The sequence below is a fragment of the Bactrocera latifrons genome, unplaced genomic scaffold (assembly GCF_001853355.1).
Source record: "Bactrocera latifrons isolate USDA-ARS-PBARC rearing strain unplaced genomic scaffold, ASM185335v1 scaffold_1, whole genome shotgun sequence".
Taxonomy (NCBI): Eukaryota; Metazoa; Arthropoda; class Insecta; order Diptera; family Tephritidae; genus Bactrocera; species Bactrocera latifrons.
Window position 1 is genome coordinate 1,876,425 of NW_017534407.1, and position 26,383 is coordinate 1,902,807.

A 26,383-nucleotide genomic window follows, 5' to 3' on the forward strand; every position below is an offset into this window, starting at 1 on the left:
GACCAGCGCAACATATCCAACCAGTTCGTGTTCGAGCGTGAGTGGTGTTGCACAGTGTAAACGGATGTTGTGTTGTGAGCTCACGTGAGCCAAGCGAAGAATTGAGGAAGCTTTTCGAAAAAGTTGATTGCTTGTTTTTGCGTATGCGCCGATTTTGACGGCTATATTCTTATTTGTGTCCTCTTTTGTGCGCTTCGTGTGCGCTAATGCACTGCCGTACAAACTGTGGTGTCGTAGTCGCCGCTGCCGTCACCGCCGCCGCGTTGTGCTTGCTGTAGTGCTTTTTGCTTAGTGTTCTATCGGCGACTTTGACGTCCTACATGTCCGTTTGACGTTAGAGTCGCATCATCAGTTTTATTGACGCTTTGCTGTGAAGGAATTTCGAACGCAGTTGCGCGCGTGTCTGTATGCGCAGCTTTGTACTTGTGGCAGCCACATTTTGGCAGTGCTTGCTAGCGACGGTGACAGTGTGCTTACCTACATGTGGCAGGCAGCAGGCGGGTGTAGTTAGAGCGCTGTTGGCGGATTCTCAAAAACAACTCACAATCAGTGTTAACAAGACAGAGAATTACGAAAATAATTGAAAGATAAAAAAATAATAAAATAAACAGTAAAACTGCAAATGCAAAGAAGAATTTCAAAATTGATATTTTTAAATAGTGAAAAACTTAGATTCTTTAGAAAAAAAGTAAATGCTATAAAACTGTGTCGTATTGAAATAATTTCATATTGAACAGATTAACTGGTTTATAACTAAGAGATAAGTGTGCATCATAGAACCTCTGCGCTTTACTCTTTTGAAGTAAAATATAAAACTTACCGTGCAATAGCAAAATTGTGCAATAACAAACTTGAAAAAATAAAACCAAAAAGTTGAAAGTGTTGAAAAGTAAAAAAAAAAAACAAAAAAATGGCAGCTTATGCACAATTCGGATATGGCGGCTATCCTTCGGCATCACAGGTTAGTAAAAGCAGATACTTTATTTTTTTCGAATGTGGTTTGTAGTTAGTAAAGCAGTTAGTTGGATTCCAAGTTTAAAGATTTGCAATTACATTTTTTTTCATTTTTTCACACTAATTGTAAATACTGATAGATTTCAGTGAAATTATTTAATAATAAAATTGTAACAAAAGCCTTTTAATATATAAATTGTTGCAAAAAAGTACTCGGAAATTGGAAATTGGAAATAAAATGCAAAATATTGAATTATTCAAACATTTATTTTGCCACCTTTAAAGTAATCCCCCCAGATCTAAAGCACTTATGCCAATGATTTTTTCAGTCCTCGAAACACTTTCATAAGCACTCTTTGGGTTGGCCTTCAGCTCCGACCGATTGTAAACGAGTTAAATGGAGCGACAGTCAGTTTGGTAATAAAAAAAAAACACACACAGACACACACGGAGACAAATTTGGTAAATAACGTGGCTGATCGTTTGTATCCATGGGAATTCCGTCACAATCGTACTCTTTTTGAAAAAAATCAGCTCTATCAGGACTAGTCGGGCAAGAAAACGTTTCATACCCAAAATATTCACCTACATAATTCGAACAGACTCGCGGAGCTTTCCTGTTGTCTCTTTAACACTTGCCCATGCCTTTCACTTTTTTTTAATATTTTTATCAGTTGCTGGTCGTCCAGAACGAGGCATGTCTTCAACGATCTCTCGACCGCACGTGAAATTTGAGACAAAGTTTATAACTGTTTATTAAGCAAATTTGTTTAGATTGTTTTCATTCATATAACTTGACTTTAAAGACACTAGCCATTTGCCATTGACCATATGAAAGACGGCTCTAGCTGAGTTGCAGCATTCATCAATTTAAGCGATTTTAATATTAATATATATCATTTTCCAATTTGATAGGAAAATTTTGGAAAGCTTGAACTACGCAAGGCTATCCCTAAGCCAGCCATTATATTCTAAAAATTAAATAATTTGCACTGTTTTAAAATAAACAGTATACTAGATATTTTGTAGTTGGCTTTATGTTTCAAATTACATTTCTGATTTAAAACATAGACATTAGTTTAGGTTAGGTTAATTTAATAGGTCAATAAGCCAGCATATACAAGTTTGGTGCTTTGCGATACCAGATGGAGTTCACTTGCTGAGTCGAAGAGGAGTAGTCATCGTTTAGGGTGCCTGCGCTTGACGCGAATTTTAACAGACTGCGGCCACACATTGATTACAATAAATTGCCTATTGCCTAAGCATAGCTTGAAGCTTTCTGAATCTACAAAAATTTTAAGATTTTAAATTTCTTTACAATTTTGCAGAATCGTGCAAAAACTTAAGAAACTTTAAAGTTAGTCAGCGTGAGTGACATAAATAGTCAACGCTGCGCCGATATATCACGATATCTAAAAAATTAACATGTATTCAATCCAATCCTTTTTCGTGCGTTTTTCGTGCTGCCTGTATCAGAAATATACAAAAATTTAAATAGATTTTTTAAAATCTCGAACTTAGGAGAACCCATTAAAATTTAAAAACTGTATAGTAAATAATATAGCAACATAGATTACAAATATGTATATAAATTTAAACAGAATAAACTTTAACAAAAATTACTTCAAGTTATTTTCGAATCGCATCGACGGATATACTACTATAAGCAAAAATTAATAGACTTTGTTCATAATTATAAAATTCTAAAAATTATTCTTTAAAATCTATGACGTCCCCTTCAAAGTAATCCCCCTTGGCCCCAATGAACTTGTGCCGTTATGTTGACGTGTTGAACATTAGTTGATGCTGATGGACTTCATAGACGTGGTTCGTTGTCAACTATTACCACAGTTTCCTTCCGACGGAACGTCTTCCATTTTACAGGCGATACACGTATACTATATATATACATATATACATGAAAATAATTTTTTAGCCGCATTTGGTCGAGTGATACACGTTCTGTTATACATTCCATGCATGATTTTGTTGAAGAGACTTAATAGTTGAATAAGGCAATATTAACTAGTTACACTATGTTCTAAGGTGTCATGTGCACAAACTGGGTTTTTGTTCCTTAAGCGTAAAAATAGGAGAGATTCCACCGCTTAACCCAGGAATGCTGCTAAGCATCCTTGCCATATATGTATATGAAGTGCTGTGAAGAGTGTAGCGGACATAATAGACAACAGATCGAAGTAAAACTAACCAAATTAAAGGCACAAAAATGACTTTAACGACACTATCCCGTAGTTATTGACTATAAGAAAGACGTCTCTAGCTGAGTTGAGGCATAAACTTATTTAATCTGAAATTCTGGTATAATTGAAATAGAGATAATAAAATTTCTGGAAAATAATTTATGCCAAATTCTGTGAAGATATCTTCTCAAATAACACAGTTTCCCATAGAAGAACTTGATTTTGGTCATGTAGTTTGTATGCCAACTATATAGCTATATTGGTCCGATCTTAACAATTTGTTCGAAAATTGCTCCGTTGTTTTAGAAAATACCTCATGCCAAATTTTGTGAAGATATCTTGTCAATTAAAGATTTTTTCCATAAAATAACTGGATTTTTCTATACAAAGAGTTGAAGTTATTGAGCGTTCAGTTTGTATGGCAGTCACAGGTTATAGTGGTCTGATATAGGCCGTTTTCGCCAAATGAGCTGCTTCTTGGGGCGAAAAGAATCAATGCAAAATTTCAAAAATTGAATTTAAAAAATTAGCATTATGTCGCAAATTTATTAAAATATAATACTAGAAAGAGCCTATTTAACAATAGAAAATCATACCTATGAATTGCTAACTCTACGTATAAATAAAATTATTCAACTAATTGATTGTTCTTATTTAAATTTTATGGCTTTCCACTATTTATTTGTTATTTAGACATAAATTTGTATATATTAACTTAAATATAAGATGGGCTTGAGATGAATTGATCCTTTTCATTGTTGAATTAGTATGCTTGACCTGACCTACGTCGTAGATTGATTTAATGATAAAAATAAAATTGAGATTAATATATACATGCAAATTAAATAAAGTTAATTAATTAAAATTAATTTTTTATATAATGATTTCAGTTATTACATAAAAAATGGTTTGCTATCTCCGCTATAGTATGTTATGAAGTTCATAACACTGTATCCACTATACTGTTTTGGCATTAACAATACAATTATTTCACATTAGTTATATGCAATATTATTATTATTTAAACTATGCAGGAATATCTAATAATATAATTAATAATAAAATAAAATTAAAATAATTAATTCATAAATTATAATTATATTTAAGCTTTAAACAAGTGCATGGCTTAGGGTGCCAGCAAGTCAGTTACAAATGCACTAAGAATTAGTTATTTAGTTAGTGTTGAAGAACTGCACGTCAAAATCTTCGTCGTCGTCCACTTGTGCACTGACCTATTTTTATTAAAATTTTGCTTTGATGACTCATTGGTGACATATGCCTCATTAGCACTTGACTAAATGCATAAGTAAATAGGTATGTATGTGTATGCATATTAAAGTAAATAAGCTAATGCCGAAAATAAGCCAATTTCAAAGCATTGCTCGCATACTTCAAGATCAAAGCGATATTTGCATTAAATTTATGCTTGTTAACATGCTGCGAAGATTTGTTTTAGTGGCAGCCGTGATTAGAGCGCATGATTAGTGAAATAACATTGGAAGAATTTCTTTTGAGGGATTCGCTGTTCGGAAAGCCAAGTGATTTCGATGAGTAAAGGTAGCTAAATTTATGCCAGGAAACAAGCAGGTGTTCGTTACTATGCAATAATTAATACTATATAAAATGCTATTTATGAAGTTGAATCGTTGCATGTTGTTTTAGAGGTGAGATTTAGTTTTTTAGAACAATTAGTGCGACTGATATTTTTAAGTTTTTGATTTAATACCTTGATTGAAGTTGGATGTGTATTTTTAATATTTTTTGTCGGTAAACTTTGGTAACATGCGCAGTTTTCTGCCAATAGGTTATGACAGATGGTAAAACTATTTTTTCGATATTGAAGTCTTAATATATACAGATTGAAATATGTATGCACATATATATATAATTATAGTCATTTTGAAAATATTTTATATGCGCAAATATGTAGAAATATATGTATTAATCGGTAGTAGTCGAAGATTTTCATTTTTGACGTCATTTTCAAAAGAACTATTTGCATAACTGAATTTTATTTTTATAAATGTCTTTAGAGTGTTAGAAGACGATTGAAAATTCTAAAAATATTGTAGAAATTTGTATTTTTTATTCTTGAAAATTTCTTGATAACATCACTATAATATGTCAAAATGTCAAAAAGCTATACAAATGGAATAGAGTTTACATTTTGCTTTAATTTTTTTTTTGCTAATACTGTTGGTAAAAAAGGAATTCGAATAATTGTCTCCTCAGTTAAAAACAGCATTTTCTCAACAATTTTTTCTTGTATAAAAAATGGAATTTTGCAGAACAAGAAAAAACGTTTACGTCGGCTGCACGGAAGCTAATACATATACCCTTCACAGATGCATTTCTTTTAGTAATTATGTGTTCATTTTGTATGGAAGCTATATGCTATAGTAATCCGATCTGAACAATTTTTTCGGATATTATATTATTAACTTAAGCAGTAATCCATGTTAAATTTCGTAAAGATGCGCAAGTTTCCATACAAGCCCTTGATTCTGATCTTTCGATTCGTATGGTAGCTATATGCTATAGTGAGCCGATCTGAACAATTTCTTCGGATATTACCACGCACTTAGCCTAGCTAACCTCGAGCGCACAAGTTCTCAAGGCTGTATCTCCGAAACTATTACTCGAATAAGCTTGAAAATTTAGGACAACATTACCAGCTGATGGCCTCGAGCTAGTGCTGTTTTTTTTTTTTTTCTTGTTTCCTGTATATTTATTGTACATGAAATAAAAATATATCTATCTATCTAGGACAACATTCTAAAGGTATTGTAGAATTTAAAAAGACAATAAAAATAATCGATTTCTTGAAACCCGTAAGCCCATGTAACCCCTTAAGTAGTCATTATTTACCTTCTTAACTGATTAAGTGGCTACATACAGTTAGAAGGCTGAAGACAAACGAACTTTCTAAAATTTTTTCTGAGAAAAATTGTAAATTTATTGATCCAAAAATATGTACACACATTATCGTATCTTTTAACTGTATTTAAAGACATAGTAGTAGTAAAAATATTTATTTGGAATCAGACTACAGCTAATCTCCGGGGGCTCCTGTCAAAAAAAAAAAAAACAAAAAAAAATCTTTTGCGGTGACCATTATATCTTTTAACTGGAACCTCTGAAATTAAAAAAAAAAAACGAAACTGATTTCGTCAAAGTAATGTTAAATCGAATTCAGTCAAAAATTTTAGGAATAAGCAAAAAAAAAAAAAAAAAAAAAATTAAAAAAAAAAAAAAAAAAAAAAAAAAAAAAAAAAAAAATTGAAGGAAGATGCAAATAAAAAAAAAAAATATTTAGCGGAGAGAAAAAATCTTCGTTTAGTTACTAAAATATATATTTAAGAAGCTCGGTTTAACCGTTTTCGAGCAATGTTGAGAAAAACTTGTTTAAAGTTTGGCCATGTGCTTTAAAGCGCTCTGAAACGCCTTTTCAAGTTTGCGTGAAATTATGGTATAATTCTGTGTGTATTCTTAAATATATCGAAATTAAGGAAAGAAAATTAGAAAAGTCGATTTTTTGAAATTTCTAACTGTATATAACACCTTATTAAACATTGAATTTGAGGGTTTGATAATTTTTTTGGAGAATTTTTAGAATTTTTTTTTGCATAAACGACCATAATACTATAAAAGTTTATCGCGAGACGCTAAAGCACTTCAGAAACTAAATTGTTTTCTAAAATAAAAATTTTGAAATTATTTATTTCTTTTAGACAACAAATTATTTCAAAGCATATTTATTTTTTGCCAAAAAACGTTGAAAATTTCCACTCACACACACTCTCTTCATGGCGACAAACTTCATACTCTCAGCTCAAAAAATTTAATAAGCATAAAATGAGGCGAATTGTGTAGTATTGAAAAATTGCTTATCATGTTTATTCAAGTATAAATTAATATTAATAATACTTTTGTGCTTTTTATATATATTTGTATATTTACTGTTAACACACACACAAACTGCTGCACGTGCGCTTATGCACCTACCAGGCAGGTGTTAAAAAATAGTGAATATAAATTAAAACATACCGTTTCATTTCAATAATTTACATTAAATATGCCAGAAGGCAATAAAAACGTCAAAATTTAATTTAGCCCTGCACGCCCCTTGTACGCGTACATGCCAAGCCATGAAAAAAGGTAAAAAATTAATCAAACATTATTTTTTTTTTTTAATAACCAGCGTACGAAAATGACGCCAACTAACTAATTAAAATACAAAAAATGCCAGCGCTTATTAAAAATTAAAACATTTTTGTAGTTTTTTTCAAGTCATTAAGCGGATTTTATGGTTTTTCTTTGGTTCACTATTTTGTCATGTGGGCAACAAATATGAAAAATTCCGCCCATAAATGACTCACGCATTTGGATTTTGGTGAAAATAAGAAAACAAATTTTATACTGCAAGTAAGTAAGCAAGTAGTGTTGAGCATCACACGCAGTGTGTGAGCGCCAAGAAGTGAGTGTGTGTCAGTGTGTGTATGACACACAATCATTTATCAACTTTTAATTAATGAACTGACGTGCTTTTGACAGCGCGCTTTGCCACATACATATGTGCCTTATACATATGTATGTATGTATATACTTAAGGGCATGCCAACATATACATATACATACTTAAGCTTAGCATCTTTTCTCATCTACTAACTATGTTTATAAATAATTAAAGCCAGCTTCAGCAATAAGAATGTTAACAGAAAATGACAGAGAAAAAAAAACTTACGCGGAAAAAATTTAATTGCCTTGTCACAATTGTGTGGGAATTCGTCAGCTTTGAGCCGAACAATTTGTTGCTATTAAAGTACCTGCAATCAGCAACTGCAGACCGATACGCATCCACATAGCCAGCGCGTTTAAAGTCTCTTTAAGGATATGCTGCGCCGGCGCGCATACCCGTAAGCAAATACATGCGCCTAGACAAAGTTGTGCAACCATTTTGTCCACTGACCATTTTCTGTCCTTTTCTGGAACGCTCTCACACACATCACAAGCAGCCATAAAAAAAGCTCAACGCTAGACGCGACCACAACGCGACATTTATGAGCGTTATGACAAGTCATCAAGATAGGCGCAGAGTCGCGATCCTTTTATGGCAACGCCTTGCACTGCAGTCGCAAGTCTCCGAGCATAATAACATCCTTAGCAGCCAGCCTTCCAGTCGTCTGTATCCTCATTTCTTGTTGGGTGCATACAAAAATATTAATAATTCATGATGCGAGCGACTTGTTTTATGCGCTCGTAGGGCGCAAGCAACTGTAAAGCCGTTGTCTACTCCCACAGCTACCGCGGCAGCGCTGCTGAGTGACCACTGACCAGTGACCATTTGCTGGGCTATCGCAAATCGCAGATCGCAAATTAGATGCGTTGCAATGCGGTCGGTACGGCGTCGTCGTCGTCGTCACTACAGCTGTGTGTGCGCTCGGGCAGCAAGTGCCTGCGATTGGCGTGCATTTCATCTATGTTCGGTACATGCGACCATATGCGCATACGCCTCGACCGCTACGGTGCGATAAGATCAGTTGTGATATTCTCAACTTCCATCTTGCCGCCAAAATCGGCTTCCGTACGCCCGTTCCATAGTTGGCAATAAGCGTGTACACATTGCAATGCGATCGTCCGCGAGCGAGACGATAACAAAAACAATAAAAACGCAGTATGAGTTTATAAATTTGTGTAACGTTGGTAATCGTAGCGCCCATCTGCGGCGCTACACGATCGTCGCGCTTCGCAATGCGTACGCGCGAATGTAGAAAAAAATCCATTCACATTTCTTGCTTCCGCTACTATTTTTTCGCATATTGTATTAACTACCTCGCTCCCTCTGCACTTGCAAAGCTGACTGTTTGGTCTAGACCACGTAGTGTCGATAAGCGCCACGATCACTCAGATGCAGCTTGAAGCGCATCCAGCGAAGTCAGTTGGCGCATATTCGGAGTGAATTTCTCTAGTCGATCTGGCTAACTGCTGCATCTAGTAAATATCTAGTAAATCATCGATCGCTGAGAAATTTTGCAGTTCACTTTTACTATTGCACTCTTTATACTTTTTCAGTTGATTTGCGCCTACTCCACTGTGCCTCTTCGAATGCTCAACAATTCTCCATCACGTGTTTGCGCTCTCTGCAGTCAAGGACTCGTAACTGCTGTTTAGCTGCTTGCTTCCACATTTCGTTTTTCAATTCGACAAAGCATTCATCGAGGTGTTTATTGCGTTTATGGCGCATTCTGCTTTGTACTCTTGCTACCTCCTTAGCGTTCTGTCAGTTTACGCTTATTCATTTTATGATTTATGATCGTGAGTTTCGAGTTTTATTGGTTTTTAGGCGTTGCTTTGGAGTTCGTATGCGTACAGATCGACTGCAGTCGATTTGTGTTCGTGGTTTTTGTCATCTACGGTTTGATGAATTGATTGCTCTTATTGTATAATTGTATTCCTTTTTAATACTTTTTTATTGGGCGTTTTTTTGTTTGTTTGTTTTGATTCAATTGATTTCTGATTAGTGCTCGTCAAGTTTTTTTTGGGGGAACAGAATAAAATGAAAAAGAAAATTATTAAAATTTGTAATTCGCATATATTACTTGCGAATTATAAAAATATAATTTATATGTGAGAAAGATCTGAAATACTTGAAGTTAAAGGATGTATTTTCAGAAAGGCTTAAAAGTAGAATTTACTACAGTCTTCTGGACAACCAGTTTTTAATATTTGTTATTGCCAAAATAATGGATTAAAATTATGAAAATATTAATATTGATCCATTTCGGAGATACAGCCTTGAGAACTTGTGCGTTCGAGGTTTGCTAGGTTAAGTGCGCCGTCTTCAAACGCGTTTTTCTCGAAACTGTGTTTTTGAAGTCGGTTGGCAAGATTTCTCGCGAACTACTCAACAAATCTTCATAAAATTTTACACAAGTCTTTGAGATACAATTCTTAAAGCCTTAAACGAAGGATTTTTTCGATTACAACTATTTCAAATATCTGCCAAAAGTCCAATTTTCAGTTTTTCCTTTGGTTCAAGTTCTAAGTTAAGGTTTTAACTAAAACATGTTTCTTTTCACTTTAAATGATCTTGTAAGAAGTTATTCTGACAACGCGAGTGCATCTTTTTTCCCAACGGGTCACCGGAAATGGGGTCCATCATTACTTAGAACTTGAACCAAAGAAAAACACTGAAAATTGCACTTTCGGCTGTGTTTAAAATATTTTTTTTTCCAAAAATTTCAGAATTTCTTTGTTTATAACAATAAAAAATTGTAATAACATATTGAAATTTTTATATGAGAAAAAAAGCTGTTTTTTACCCGAGGAAACTTTACTAGAATAGTCAGATCGGGTTATGTTGTGCCGTCCTTGTAATATCGAAAGGAAAGGAAAGTGMTTAGGGAGAAATAATGTCGACAAAAAAAGATGCGATGCTAAGCTTCTTCTGATGTCACAGGTGCGTTTGGCGTTTGCTGAAGAAATAGACTAAATAAAAATAAATAATAAATAAATACAAATTTGTTATTATCATCAGTAAGAGTCAACAACTTCTCGTTGATAATATTTATAATAAACTCTACATACATACATATGTCTATCGCCCTCAAATATTATTTCACATCAGCACAAAAATAAAATTTCTAATAATTAAATAAGCTGTCCATAAGATAATCCACATGTTTCTCTCTTTCGCTTTGTGTAAAATCATTGAATCGCAAATAAATACAAAATATATAAAATTCACCATTTTCTTCCGCCTAAAACCGGTTGTAGAAGCCACACCAAACGCTAACTGTCGAGAGCTAAACCAACAATATTTGAATATACACAATTTATTATTTGCCAAAATGCCATTTTCTAAACACAAAAGCATTTCGACAATTTATTATTTCATCTGCCATAGTAAATTGCGAATTAAAATGTTAATTAATTTTATTTTATGACCGCATAAACCGGCACAACATCTGCATTACAAACCGACAACCGAAACGACCACCAACCAGCAAATCAGGCAACCGAAATTTTGTGCTCACACATACACTCATACATGCATATAAGTATGTGTGTATCAACATTTGTGTTCGCGTGAATATATATGGTATGTTTAAACAGCTGACTTGGCAAGCCTAGAGTAGAAACCATTAGCGCTGCTAATGAAATTCTCGCCATAAAACTATTGAACGAGGCACTAAAGCACTGATTAGACTGTTTTATATAAAGTATAATGGAGCTAGAGCTATAGTATTGATACTATCGGAATCCATTTTACACCATTCTTTATACCAGAAAACACGTTCTCTAAATTGGTGGAGGAGTCTACTGTCGAGAACTTTCCATTAGCTTCAGTTTTATGCTTTCTGATCCCTGTAGCGTCTTACGAGTGGAGGTGGCCACAAAGAATAAAAATATAAAAAAAAAAATAAGCTGTTTTGTGATCTGTGCAGGGCGCAGTTGCCGAGAGCTGATGTCAATTTATAGAGAACTATACATAAAAGTCTAAGTGTGATTCCTGGTAGTGCTAAGGGATCAGCTATTTAACCTAATTTTCGTTAGAAAGTTAACTATTATCACTGAGGTCAAGGGTTTTTAAATAGGGCACTAAAAAAGTAGACCGATAGAGACAGCAAACAACGACATATTTCTTCCACTCTTTTGAAATTTCTCTTTAATAAAGTTAACCATTTCGACGTGGAAAGGTATACGATCCCAATGAGTTGGGATATTAATGAAACTCTTTATTCTTGGGAAAGTACATTTGATGCCATTATGAAACAATTTCTCTTGCATTTTTAACAGAAATGTAAGGCATGGCACCGAAAAAAAATATATATATATAGACCTAAGTGCCAATGGCTAACTATTAGTGAACATTTTTATTTGATATATGTAATATACATGCTTATATACATATATGCTTTCCGCGTGCACAATAGCCTGTGATTATAAAACCAAAAACTTCAATACAACAAACTCACAGCTTTAGATAGAAGCTGACATTCAGCGTTGTTTATTAAAATCACAGCGAAAAGGAAATGCAGTTTGCAATCTGGACATTGTGTTAACACAGTCAGCATCTGCTACAGTAGCTACTTGCAACGGCAGATACAAGCCAACTGATGCAACCGCAAATGTTTGCCACCATTGTCAAGCAAGTGGTGAGCTGACAGCGCACAGAAGCTTCTCAGCGCGATCAAAAATGCCCAAGAGCGTCTCAGAGGCCGATCAAGCGTTGATATGGCGAACGGCGGCGGAGTAAACTTTCAACGGTCGCAAGGGTTGCCGCAGTATGGTGGCACTTCAAAAGGCAAAATCGGGCACTACTGTCATCATATACACACTTACACATCCACATATATAATACATATACATATACATATTATATRGTATATGTTAATATGCATTCATATCAGCGCCGCAGCATCAGCGCATAATTTTTATATGGCGGGAAGTATTTTGTTAAAATTATACGATCGTAAAATGTTGCAGTAAGTGCAAAATGAACGAATTTTATGTCAAAATAAAGGAGTATAAAAGGTATGCAGCACGATGAGGGGCAAGAAGATTACACAGGTTACCGCCTACCATGCAAGTATGAACAGCGTAAAAGCAGCTTCCGAAAAAATGGCCGCAGGAGTAATTATGCAAAATATTTAAATGCCAAAAAGAAATAAAAATTTGCGCATAAAGGAAAATGCTAAGCAAGCGAACTCAATATATAAACATTTGCCACTATATTTATATATGGTACATGTAAGTTTCGATTGCACTCTTTAGCAGACTGCCGAAGCATATAATTAAGCGAAATTTTTTGAGAGCGTCGAAAATTTTTATAGCGTCACTAAAAAATAAAATGTTCAAAATATTTGATCGAAAGCTGTCGATTTTGTTGTGCACTAGATTCGGTGCGCAGACAATGAAATATGTTACGCATTAGGGCGTAGCCAATTCTTGCCGAAAGGCTTTTGAGCTCAGCGCTACGTAACGCCTTCGATATTTCGGCACAAGTCAAATCAATGAGAGGCAAACCAAGTGCTGACTGCTAACGAATGTTCCCTTGAAATGCATAATTAGCGGCTTGAGGCTGGCAACTGGCTAGACTGTTGGACAATATCGTTATAATGGCTGTAATTATTATTATCTTGCAACTTTTTCTACTTTTTATGAATATTCATGCGAAATATATTTTAATTTTTTATAACTTTGAGTATCAATATATAAAATGGAAAAATTTTAGAATTTTTGAAGTTAGCATATTCGCATATTAAAAGTCGTAAGGCTTAATGCTACAAAATGAATCCTCGAGCATATTCTGTTTTCGGCCCACTCCAATTAACGAAAAGCAAAAGTTTAGGGTTTAATTCGGGTAAAAAACTCCCTTGTTCTAAAATTGTTTTCTCATATAAATAAATAAAATATATTATTTCCTTCCTCCAAGTCTTTGAGAAATGTATCTCAAAGACCTGTGTAAATGAAAATCGATTGAGAAGTTCTCGAGAAATCTTGCCAACCGACTTCAGAAACACAGTTTCGAGCAAAGCACGCTTATAGTCGGCGGACTTAGCCTTGCTAGCTTCGAGCGCACGAGTTATCAAGGTTGTACCTCCGAAACTATTACTCGGATCAACGTGAAAAAGTTTAGGACAATATTCTAGAGGTATTGTAGAACTTAGTAAGGCAATAAAAAAATTTATTTAAACCCGTAAACCCATGTAACCCCTTAACTAAACCCCTTACTAAAAATCTTCTTTCCGAAAATAGTTGCCTTTTGGTATATTTACTATCCATACCACCTCAAAGTAGTTTTGTGAAAACGCCATATGTTGGCGGTGATTCAAGACTTGATTTGTTTATCTAACGTATATTATTTCAAGGAACCATTGAAGGACGATTTCTTTTTTTGGTTTCCTTCCTTTCATTGGAGCTGCTTTGCCTTCTCACTTTAGCTCGCCTTGGATACTTGGTCTAGAAGCGGAAGCCGTGTGTTGCTGGAGCCAGATCTAACATAATTGTTTCTGGCCATACCCAAATAAATGGCGATCAGAGAACTTTCCTCGTTTGCGTGAACTTCTATACAATACTCCAGCCTCTACCGGCAAGTTTTGGGGCAGCTAAAAATAGTTACATTATTGGCCACCCATCAGAGTAGGTCAGTTCTTTGATTTTTCATTTAGAGTATCATATGTGTGTTACTATGCTGGTAAATGGTTTCCTGAGCCGCGTTTGTAATGTTACATATTGTAATACGGATACCATATATCTGTCAACGGTTCGAAAACCTACTGTTTGCCTTCTTGTATAACTTTAAATTACAAGATACATATATAATAGACTTAATATTTGATGCTACGTTCTATGTGGCTACTTTAAACTTTAGCTTATCGGTGAAAATATAGACTTAACCGTTGGTTCTGTCGACAACTGTGCTATTGGTCCATTCTACGCAAAGGCAGTAATAATTCAATAGCTTTTGTTTATAAAGCTTACTATCCTGAATTTACTTAAAAATAGTATAAGAGTTTGACTGCCAATGCTTACTTATAAATTACAAAGCACCCCTACCGACTCAAGACATCGCTTTACCAAGATTTCAAAATGTTTCTAGTTTTATATAGCAGTCAGATCTGTCTTCGATTATTCTATTATTTGCTGTCAACTACTTCAGTATTCCTCGGAGTAGTTTTTTGAGTCTATCCAACAAAAAATATTTGTAAGGAGACATACTCGTATCAGAATAGTGCTGTGGTTTCTGAATAGCACGAGTTGTGCTCAAATACAAAGAAAATTTCAATTTTTTAGAAAAAAATATTTATTCCTTTGTCTACAGTAATGATCTCTATCTTATAAAATAATTGCCGTTTAAGGTTTTTTTTTATTTGTTTTTGGTCAAGAACTCACGAAAAATTTTTTTTATAAATTTTTTTAGCTGAGTCAATTTAGTAATGTCAGTTTGTTTGTTCCCCGTATATGAACTAGTCCCTAAATTTGTGAGAAATCGATCTGAGACTTTACACATATCCGTTTCTTCCCAAGAAGTTGCTGATTCCCACTATTCACCATAGCACATAGCTGCCATGCAAACGGAGCGATCAAATTTAATATTTTAATAATAAATTAATAATATAAATTTTAAGATAAGATAATCTTTTTATATCCTTTATGCTATATAAATGAACCTGTAAAGGTTATAACAGCTTCGGTGAATCCAAAGTTAAAGTTTTTTTTTTGTTTCATCAATATTTTAATGAGGCATTGGGCGTTGTTGCTTACAATATTATAATTTGAAGCTGTCTCCCGTCAGGGTCATTACATTGGGTCCCGGAAGAACCCAATCAACGAAGGGATGAAAGCAAAAGTGAAGTAGAAGGCGGCGGTCGGAATGTGCGACCATCTCGAAGTAAGTTCGGAGTTAAAATTTTGAAATGTTAATACGACTCGTCGCTAACATGGGCAAGGCAAGCTTCAGAACGCTTTCAAACCTGTGGAAAGATGCGAAACGATTTTGACCTAATTTAAAGCCAATATTTTTTTGATTTTTTCTTGCTCTCCAAACTGAAATTGCCGCTCCGTAAAACCCGTTTTCAGTTGATCAAAGAAGGCCATCCGAAAAAGTGCTTATGAAAAATGCTTTGAGAATTGATATTGATAAATAATTAAATATTTTGCGTTTTATTTACAATTTCCGCGTAATTTTCACAACTGATGTATGTATTATAAGTACATTTCTGCTTGATAGAGCATCATCGTCGAAATATAAACTAAATTTCATTATGAAAACTAATTTTGAGCCAAATATTTTTGCATCGAACTAAGCGAGTGAAATTTAGTAAGGAACTGTTAGTATCTCATATGAAAAACTCTATTTACATAAGAAGTTCTATTGAATAAGTTAGAATAAATTACTCAATAAATAACTACACATTTTTCTAATCAAAATCTCAAGCCATTCCCACACTTCTCACACAAAAATAGTGACATCAAGCGCCCATTTTGTTGCTCGATTAGTCGATATCTTCGAAGCTGATTATCTATACGAAAAATCTCTACACAAGCACTACACAACAACATTACGGATACATATCCAGCCACAGCAGGAGTGTACCATGAGGTGTCTGAAATGCGAGTTATGATGACGCTTTTAATTAACACGCATAAGTAATGTAAACTTGTTGTACAACGAATCGGCTGCACACAACCAATAACCGATCACTAGTTTAATGCAACGATTCGTAAAGCGATAATCGTAATTTAGCGGCTTATCAGCGTGGAAGCCATTTTATCGTGTTTACATTCGTTTTTCACTTTTACAGGTTTTCAAGTTGACATTAATTTTACATATTTACAAAAACTAGATTTCGAATGACTCTTTTTCTTCCAAATAAATAAAGAGTTAACTGTAATTTGTGATTTAACCGTTTGTCTTACAAATTTTCCATTTGTTCAACCATCAAAACGTTACACTAATTTGTATTTTTAAATAACTATTTGTTAACCATATTTAATGAGTTACTTTATGCGTTTCTTCCAGCTGTTGTCCGCCAATCTCACGCAGTCACCGCAAACGGGCGACTCACCAAACACACCCAACACCGCAGCAATGGCCGGCTCTGGCGGTGCCAATGCGCCTGCGCTCAGTCCTACGAATGTCGGTGAGTGTCGTGTGAATAGCGGCGCAGGCGGTTCTGCGGATGTGCCCAGTGGTGCAATGAGTCCGGATGGGCTTTCGCAAAACTCCAACAACACAACTGGCGGTGCTGGTGGCTTAAATAATCCTGCTAGCGGTGGCGCACTCGATGGCAGTGTTGGCGGTGTTACTGCTGCCGGTTTGGGCGTTATTGGTCCCGGTGGTGCTGGTGGTGGCTCTTGCTGCGAGAACGGACGTCCCATTATGACAGACCCGGTATCGGGTCAAACCGTATGTTCGTGTCAATATGACTCGGCGCGTTTGGCGCTCTCCAGCTACTCGCGCTTGCCAGCGGCCAGCGTTGGCGTTTATGGCACACCCTATCCGTCGACGGATCAAAATCCCTATCAGAGTATTGGTGTGGACAGTTCAGCCTTCTATTCGCCTTTGGTAAGTAGAAAATTAGTGAAAATTGTCCGCATCCTGGCATTTGCTTGAAGTTCCCGAAGGCACAAGCGTTTGCCATTTCGTCGTCGCTTGTTGTAGGCACACTTTAAAATTGTAACGCGCTGTTTTGTCGCTTATAAATGCTGTTATATTGTTCTTAACTTTGTTGTGGTTGTCCTTTCATGTATTATAATTGTTTTTTTGTTACAACAATGGCCGACAACATGCAAACTTGTTTATGCATATGTAGAACAGCACAATAAAGCAGTAACAATAACAACTAAGTGTAGTACAACAACTACAATAACAATAACAACAAAGTGTACATATGTAGTATAACGACTACAATAACAATAACAACAGCGCTGTAAACAATTACCACCGACGTTGCCGTTCTGAGTTGCGCCTTCGTCGTCTTCGACTTCTTCGCGTCTGTTGCCTTTTGACTTTGGCAGCGTTTCTGCCACTTCTGTTGCTGTTGTTGTTTTAATTGTTGTTAATGTGGCGCTTTACTTCTGAAGGCTCAAAAGCTAAAATGTGCATGCAAGCGCTTAGCATTTGAATTAATGTTGTTGGATGTATTGATACACTCAGAAAAAAAGTTTGTTAAAATTATTAACTCTAAAAAACTAACATTAAACTCGGTTGCCCTAAAGCTGTAATATCCGTGACAAATGAAATGTTTTCCATACAAGCACTTAATTTTGACCGGCTAGTTTGTACGACTGCTATAAGCTATAGTGCTCCGATCTGAATCATTTGTTCGGAGTTTGTAGCATTGCCTTAAACAATAAGCCTTGAAAAAATTCATGGAGACATATTACCAAGTAAAAAAGTTTTCCATACAAGAACTCGTTTTTGATAGTTCGGTTTGTATGGCAGCTATATATTATAGTGGTTCGACATTGGCGATTCCGTTAAATAATTAGTCTCCTGGAAAGTAAAGGACATGTGCTAACTTCCAGACAGATAACTCAAAAACTCAAGGACTAGATCGCGTATTTACAGGCAGACCGATAGACATGGCTAAATCGACTCTTTTATGTATAGTATATATTTTCCACGGTCTTCGAAGCTAAGCGAATCCGACTAATACCTCATGCACTGAAACTTCCTAATAAAAAAATTTCTCTCAGTGCACAATTGTGGCAGCAACTGATTTGCACATCGCCATGTTGCAGGCAATGTCATTAGAGGAAGCGGCAAGTTGTTGCCACTCGTAAATAACAGCCATTGTGGAGAGCGCCACAGTCAAAGCGACAAGCAAGCCAACCAAATAACTGCCCGGGCAGGCCATACTTCTTTTCTGTGGCTTCCTTGTGGCAGCCATGTGACTACTCCTGCACTTGTGAGTAGCAGCAAGACTAGGTACACTTACTCCACTCCAGGGTACACTTTATGGCTAACCAATTTCACCTCAGCTTGCCGCACACAGCACTTTGTTTGTTGGCTGCTGGTTGCAACGCTGCGTGTCTCGTTGTGTCGCTGCTGCTTCCACTGTTCGTCTGCTTGTCAATATCATGTCGACCAAATCGAATTATCATTATGGCTGGCTGAAGTTCAGTTCACTCGGCGCATTTAAACGGTCGACCGCTCGCTCGGCCGTTTGCTTGGTCGCTCATCGGCTTGGGAGTCTTTTAGGGTGTCGAGCGTTGTACGAACGTGAACGTTTATTGACCGCACTGCTTGCTGCACTTTTATTGTTGTTATTATTATATTTTGCATTTGCTGCTCGTCTTTGCCACACTGGCTCTGTGGCACACACACACTTACGCTTTGCTCAGCGCCAATCCAAGTTTTCAACGCTGAAATTCGATACTTTATCGCAACGATTGAGCAAAGCAAAATGATATCATTGCAAAGGGTTGAGCAGCCGACAAGCGAGCATGGGTGCATGGGCTGAATGTAGAGTCAAAAGTCAGTGGCAAGTACTGGCGTTGTTTGCGCCCCGTTGCCGTTAGGCCTACACTTCGAAGGGGCAGACGAAGAAGAGATGAATGTGAAAAAGAGGAAGAGTGAAATGATGGCCTCTGGCCCGTAATTGTGTGCAAAGAGCGTATACAAGTGACTGCACTGACAACTGCAACAACAACAACCATAGCGTAATACAAAGCAAAGACAATCACCATAACAAAATTAAAAGCAACAAAGCGCAATGACAACAGTCAACAAATATAATGTCCGTGCAACACCTTAACAAATATTGGCAACGACAATAACAACAACCAGCCAGCCAGCCAGCAACAAATCACGTTGGTCAGGGGTCAGCGACAGTTGGTGGGTTGATGGGCATACAAATACCGCTATATCCGTACAAACTTAACGACATTTTGCCAATCATGTGGCACATACACATAAAATCCAAATTAATAATGAAATGCACCGTTTGAGAATAAGTGGCAGGATGGGGTTATATGGAACTTTGAAGTTCAGCCAGCGTTATTCTTACTCGCTTGTCACTTTCCATTTGTGTTTGTGTGTGTGTGTGCTTGTCTGCTCGTTTGTTTTCATTGTTTTGCATTTCATTTCAATTTTTGTTTTGCCATTTCATTGCTTGCTCTCGTTCGGCCATTTAGTTCGTGTGACGTGAAAATTCGATTTTACTTAAACATGAGCAGCAACATATGTAAGTGCAACTGCGACATTTGTGCAACCATACAGATAATATGTTTTGTATTGAAACATTGTATGTGATTGAGCAAAGAAGCGACTTATTATTCAAGCGACAACTTTTTCAAGGCAGCAAACGATAAACAAATTGACAACCCGTAGAATATTGCATATTGTTGTTGTATGGTAATATATGACTATATGCGTGCATAGTGATGGCGGAAAATGGTTTGCAAATATGAATTTGTACATGTACTTGTAAATACCATATGGTATGACACAATGTGATTAGTAGCACTGCAGATATACGACGTCAACGACATCTATTTACAAAATACGAAAAGACTTTTTCGACTACCCAATATATTGATTTAATTAGTTGGACCGAAGCAAGAACACCCTTCACCAACAAAAAAAAAAAAAAAAAAAAAAAAAAAAAAAAAAAAAAAAAAAAAAAAAAAAAAAAAAAAAAAAAAAAAAAAAAAGAAAAAGGCGATCGGTTTGTATGGCGGGTATATGCTATAGTAATAAGATCTGAAACATTTCTTGAAGATTGTATCGTTTCCTTAAAAAATAAACAATGCAAATTTCTTTAAGATATCTCGTCAAATGAAAAAGCTTTTCATATAAGCATATTATTGCGATGCTATGCTAACCGGTGATGCAAATAGATGTAGATGTTTTACATTAGCCATTTTTTGACAGATCACGTATTGGTCGTTTCAATATTTTTTCAGTACTGCTTGGCATTTTATCATAGAAAGTATTACGCCTGACCAACATTTACAAATCTTTCAACTTTAATACATAAATTCAGGTTCCGTAAAGATTATGTTTTGCACGCGTTGCTCAACTTACGGTCAAAATAATCAGCCTACTGAGTGTACTATTCGCAACACCACCATCCATCTTGAGATTCAGCATCCATTATTGGATTAGATTCGACCGAATAGATCACGTCCAGCACGAAGTGAAGAAAATATAGCAGCCTTAGCTGACAGTGTATATGAAGACCGAACGTGGACTGATGTATGGAATGACTTGGCGTATTTTACGTCGAGATCTTAAATTGAAAGCCTACAAAATACTGCTTGTGCAAGAACTGAAGCCGCTTGACGTTCCGAAGCGACGTTGCTTCGCTCTATGGGTTGTTGAAATGTTCCAAGAAAATCCGATGTTTTCGTGCCAAATTTTGTTCAGCGATGAGATCCATTACCGGCTCAACGGGTATGTAAACAAGTAAAATTGGTGCATTTGGAATGAAGAATAACCTGAAAGGGTTCAAGAGCTGTCATTTCATGTAGAAAAAACAAGGGTTGGTTTGGGTGTGGACCGGTAAAATCAACGGTTCATATTTCTTCAAAAATGATGCCGGTGAGAACGTAACCGTCGATGGCGACCTTTATCGGGCCATGATATTTCGACTATTTGATACCTGAAATTGCAGTTCGCGACATTTTGTTGCAACATGACGGCACCACTTTCCACATATCGATTCAATCAATGGATTTATTGAGAGAGCACTTCGGTGAGCAGAATATTTCACATTTTGTGCCGGTCGATTGACCGCCAAGATCGTTTGATATCACCGTTATACTTTTAGAAAATTACAGATTGGTATCTCAAAAACTGAGAGTGAACTCTATATCGACTCAGCTCGTGATGCTGAACACTGACATACATACATGTATATATTTATTTTGTTGGATCTCCGACTTTTCCCTCAAGGGGCCAAAAACTTCGTGGAAAAATTAATATACCTTATTCAGGGTATTTCAGCTTTTTTCGAATCACCGCTCTGATGTGAACCATTCTCCAATGAGAGCTTTCTGCATCGATCGGAAAAACTGGTAGCAAGATGGTGCGGCTGTAAGGTGGCTGAAGCAAAACTTCCTAATCACTGTTTTCCAAATAGTTTTTAACCCATATTGCAACATAGAACCGAGTGTACAAATAACTAATCGTTGGCGGAGCATTCCGCGCTAATCGTTTCAAATGGCTTTAGATTTTATGTTTGGATTTGCCGTTGTTAACTTTGTTTCACATATACTGAATTGTTCGCATTTACGGTCGTCGTATTTGATGACCAATCAAAACGTACTTTAGATTCAATTCAAATGGTATGCTATCGAGTACATCAGTCTACTTTTGAACATTTTGAAATGGCTGCATGAGTGATTGCCAAAAATGGGCGAAGTTTTCTTGAGTTTGGTAATGCTTCCATTTCCTCAGATACAAACTTTTTTGGTCGCTCAGGACGTTCTTCGGCTTCCAAGACAAAAGGTCATAAATCTTAAGCAGAAACTTTTCTCTCGAAAAACCGTAATATCGACTCAACAGATGTTGTATTGGTCCATGCCTCTGCACTATATAGCAGGACGAGAGAGAACTTTACATTTCAAATGCCTACTCAGTCCGGAGCAGCACCTGTTGTCAAGAGTTATCCTGCATTGGAATTCAAAGATGAAATAGTTGTTGTTATTAGCTCCGCTTCCAAGATAGACGAAATTATATACAACTTCGAAGTTATGACTGTCCGCAGTGACGTGAGAGGCAAGTCGCGAGTGCCACGACTGCTTGTTTGATGACAGGAGACATTTCGTCTTGCCCTCGTTCATTATCAGATCAGTTTGCTGCGTTTTTAAAAAAGTTACCCTTAATTTAATTCTACCCAAAACTCATATTCATCAGACATAGTATTAGAATAATCGTAAAAAAAGCATGTTTATAAACTCGTAAATATTAAAAATTACTACTACCATATAAAGCTAATTGAAATCCATCCAGTCGGTACATAAAGCTTACTTCAGTGCATACACTAATGAGAACAAATACACATACATACATACATGCCGCAGCACAACTGCACGCAATGCAAAACTTTTTCAATAACACTTTTCAAACTGCCAAACTGCAATTTTAGCGAGCTAATCTACGAAGAAACTTTCCATGCACAATATGCAACAGAATGTGGCAAGCAACAAAACAAATGAGTTGTTCAACTTTGATGCAGTTCTGGCGCAGCAATAATGACATTTGTTGTAGCTACACATACGTGCATATATATGTATGTATGGGCTTGGTTATACATATGTAAAGCAGGGTTATTGAAGCTTCTCATAAAAGCGAGTCATTATTAGATTAACGCACTAACTTTGACGATTATGGGGCAACATTTAAGTGAAACTCCGAAAAACGCAGGTAGAGCGAAAGCCGCTAAAAGATTTATGAGCGCATGAAATTTAATGTTAATGAGACGAAATGAAGAGAATTGTATAAATGAGCGTTTGAAGATTTTGAGTGGCAATGAAGAAATAAGAGCAGAGCTACAGGTACTTCGACTTTGTGGTGGGAAATGTAAATTAAAAGGAGACACCAGGAGAGTGGCGATGGCAAGCGGTAATAATTCTCATTGAAAATCTTTTGGTTAGAATTAGAAAATAATAAATTAGAATGGCATTGAAGATTTCTGTAGCCCTCAATCAATACGTTTTTGGGTGTGTTTGTGCACATACTCTTGGGAAAAAGTGTAACTCTACTTTTCCACTTGTTTGTTTATAACATGTGGTACAACGAGCTTCATTTTCCAAAGAGAAATATTTTTCTTTCCTCCTCATACATCGCTATGTTCTGCCTATGCAGTAATTTTTTCGAGTTTTGAAACCGAAAAAAAGATTAAATCTTCAGAGCAGTGGTGCTAAGGCAGCGTTATGCAGTCCAATTCTATTAACTTGGCCGTGGCGAAGTAGCGTCATAATAGTGGAAATGCAAAGAGCCGTTATTCAATTTGGTATCATTGAGTTCTATGACATGTGATCGATGTAAATCACGCATCCCAGAAAATAATGGTCTTATTCATCTCGCCTTCCTCAGAGCTGGTTTGTTGGGCGAATTCCTTCATTTTGACTATACTTTGGTGTCTGATGTGTAAAACGATGCAAAAATTTACACTCTGCTTCTCAGTCCAGGACAGAATGACTAATTGTGTAGAAATGGTTTTCACCCATTTGGTATGGATTATTGCCAAAGAAATTTTTCATATCGGCACCTATCTATGCGAATTGCATAAGAATGGGGGCTTGGAGACGAGTCAGAATTACGTTTATTCCGAAATCTGGCAGGGGCTCTCATGTTACGACCAAGGGCTTTGGGAATATCACCCTCTCCTTCTTCTTACTAAAAATTCTTGAAAGACTGATGGACTGGTATTTAAGGGGGCACATGACGAGGGTCTTTTGTGCAACAGTAGGATTGAAACGGAATGGGGAAATTTGATTGTCGTGGCTGCCAGGTGATTGCCTATGCAGACAATGTAATACTTATGGTTAAAAGAAAGTTCCTGAGTATCGTGTACGAGTTTAGGCAGGGGTATCGCAGCGTCGTCTCGCCATCAACCGAATTAAAACCGAGATGGTTTTATGCTACAAATGCGAGACATCCGTCAGCAACTGGCGGATACAGTGAAATATCTAGGGCACATCCTGGATGGGAAGTTTTCATGGAAGCTGAATACCGAAGATAGAGCCGAGACTTCCTCGATTTCCTTGTACTGCTGTAGAGAAGCCATTGGCAAAAATACCCCACCTTTTCATACACAAATCCAGCTTAAAACTTCCTGACTATTGCAGTGTCTTCCAAGCCGAGGTTGCCGCCATTAAGGTGGCAGCAGACCTACTGCTCCGGAGTGCAATCTCCTTCAGAGAAGTAACCATTCACTCAGATTGCAGGGCGGCGATATTAGCCTTGGACTCACTCGCAAAAGCCTTTTGGCCTAAGGTCGATTGCAAGAGATCTAGTGATCTTTTTGCTCTCAGTAAGGCTAACCTCCCCCTAATTGTGGGTCCTTTAACAGGCCCTATTGGCGTCCATACTTTAAGGTAAGGTATCTTGCAGAAGCTGTTTGGAAGAAGAAGAGAAGAAAACAACTCAACACCTACGTAATACGTTTGGGAGGTTAAGACTACCTTCAAACCTCCCGCCGAACTGGCGATCTTTGATCAGCCATCTAATCTAACTAAACCATATAACTGCGATACAAATTGAATCACCGGAATAAAGAGTTGGTACGAAAATCTTTTTAGATTATTATACTATACAAAGCAGCGGTATAATTTCCGAAGAACTTGTTCCGATCGAATTACTTTAAAGCATAGCTGTCATACAAACCGACCGATTAATATCTATATAAGGGGTTTTTCCATATTATATTTATTTTATAAGAAAACCACCTGTGAAGCGTATGCTGTCTTCAGGGTAGCTTTTTCTCTTGTGCTTACACCCATTTGCCAATGCTAGATAAATCACGGCTTCGTGTCGAACATGCTTTTAATAAATGTCAATTGATAAATACATTTAACGCCGCGTCAACAGAGGTATGAAACTGATTTTTCGAAATTAATATAATAGCTGCTTAACATCTTGTTAAAGCAATTAAAAATGTTAATTATATTTTATAAATCAAATGAGCAACGAACCGCAGCCGCAACCGAAACGTAAACAAATGGAATGAAGCAATTGACATTCTATTAAAAATATGTGAAATGAAGAACCAAAAAAAAAAAAAAAAAAAAACACCGGACGCGGACGCTAGGGCATACACACATAGAAAGCTGCTGGCTGCCTACACACAAAAGCTTTGGCGGCACATCATTGGCCTTAACGGCAGCGTGTGTGCATTGTGGCCAATAGTTTTACATATGGCCATAAATTTGTGGCGAGTTTCCAATGATATAAATCCAACACATACGCAACTATTTGCATAGAAATAGTCGGATATGTGTGTATATATGCGCCAACATTTGTGACAAAAATGGACGCATCACTGGCGCTGCGAGCGTGAGAGGCGTCAGCAGCCGTTTTGTTCGAACAAAAATGGCTAAAAATTCGAAATTTATGCAAAACGCTGGGCATGTCAACGTTTTCATACGTTTTCAATACAAAACTGTTGCAAACACAAATTCGACTTTTTTTCCGCAATATATTTGCTTTATTTGGCGCTTTTCGGTATAATAAAGTAAAAATAATTAGCAGCGCGTCAACGACAATGCCACAAAGAGTGGCTAAACGAGTTTTGTTGTTGTTTTTCCTCTTGTTGTTGATATCAGTGTCTGCTCGACATTGGTGCGCCTCTGCGGCAATTTGTTGTATTATAAATTTTAATTTCTAATTTATTTCTGAAAAGCATGCATATTTATAAATATTTAGTTTATGTTGTTGCTCCTGTCAACAACAAAATGGTTTTCTTAATTTATTGTATTTTAATATAAAATTGTTGTTTTCGAACGAAATTTGATTCAACATGCGTTTTTGTCATTTCGTAAAAACTGTGGGAAAATAATTTCGCAAAGATTTAACGATTACGTAATTATTCGTATTAGCGGCTGCTGCGGCGGTGCGCGGATTTGCCCAGTTTTATAAACACGCACACACACAGACAGACATTTATGAGCAACATTTTTGCTGGATAAACATGAATATTGGTGTATTCGTGCACTTGTCGTCGCAAACACACACAAACACTCGCATGCCTTTAAAGCCGCACACACAC

General features: G+C 36.4%; 1 protein-coding gene across 3 annotated transcripts in view; it reads left to right on the forward strand.

Moving 5' to 3' along the window:
- Positions 1-666: 666 nt before the first annotated feature.
- LOC108978167 (homeobox protein araucan) overlaps positions 667-26,383 on the forward strand; it is a 41,700-nt gene continuing 15,983 nt past the window's right edge. For all 3 annotated transcript variants that reach the window (XM_018948322.1, XM_018948332.1, XM_018948313.1), the window contains exons 1-2: positions 667-961; positions 16,684-17,229. In XM_018948322.1, the coding sequence (XP_018803867.1) occupies positions 911-961; positions 16,684-17,229 (597 nt within the window). In that variant the 5' untranslated portion in view covers positions 667-910. The remainder of the gene's footprint in view (positions 962-16,683; positions 17,230-26,383) is intronic.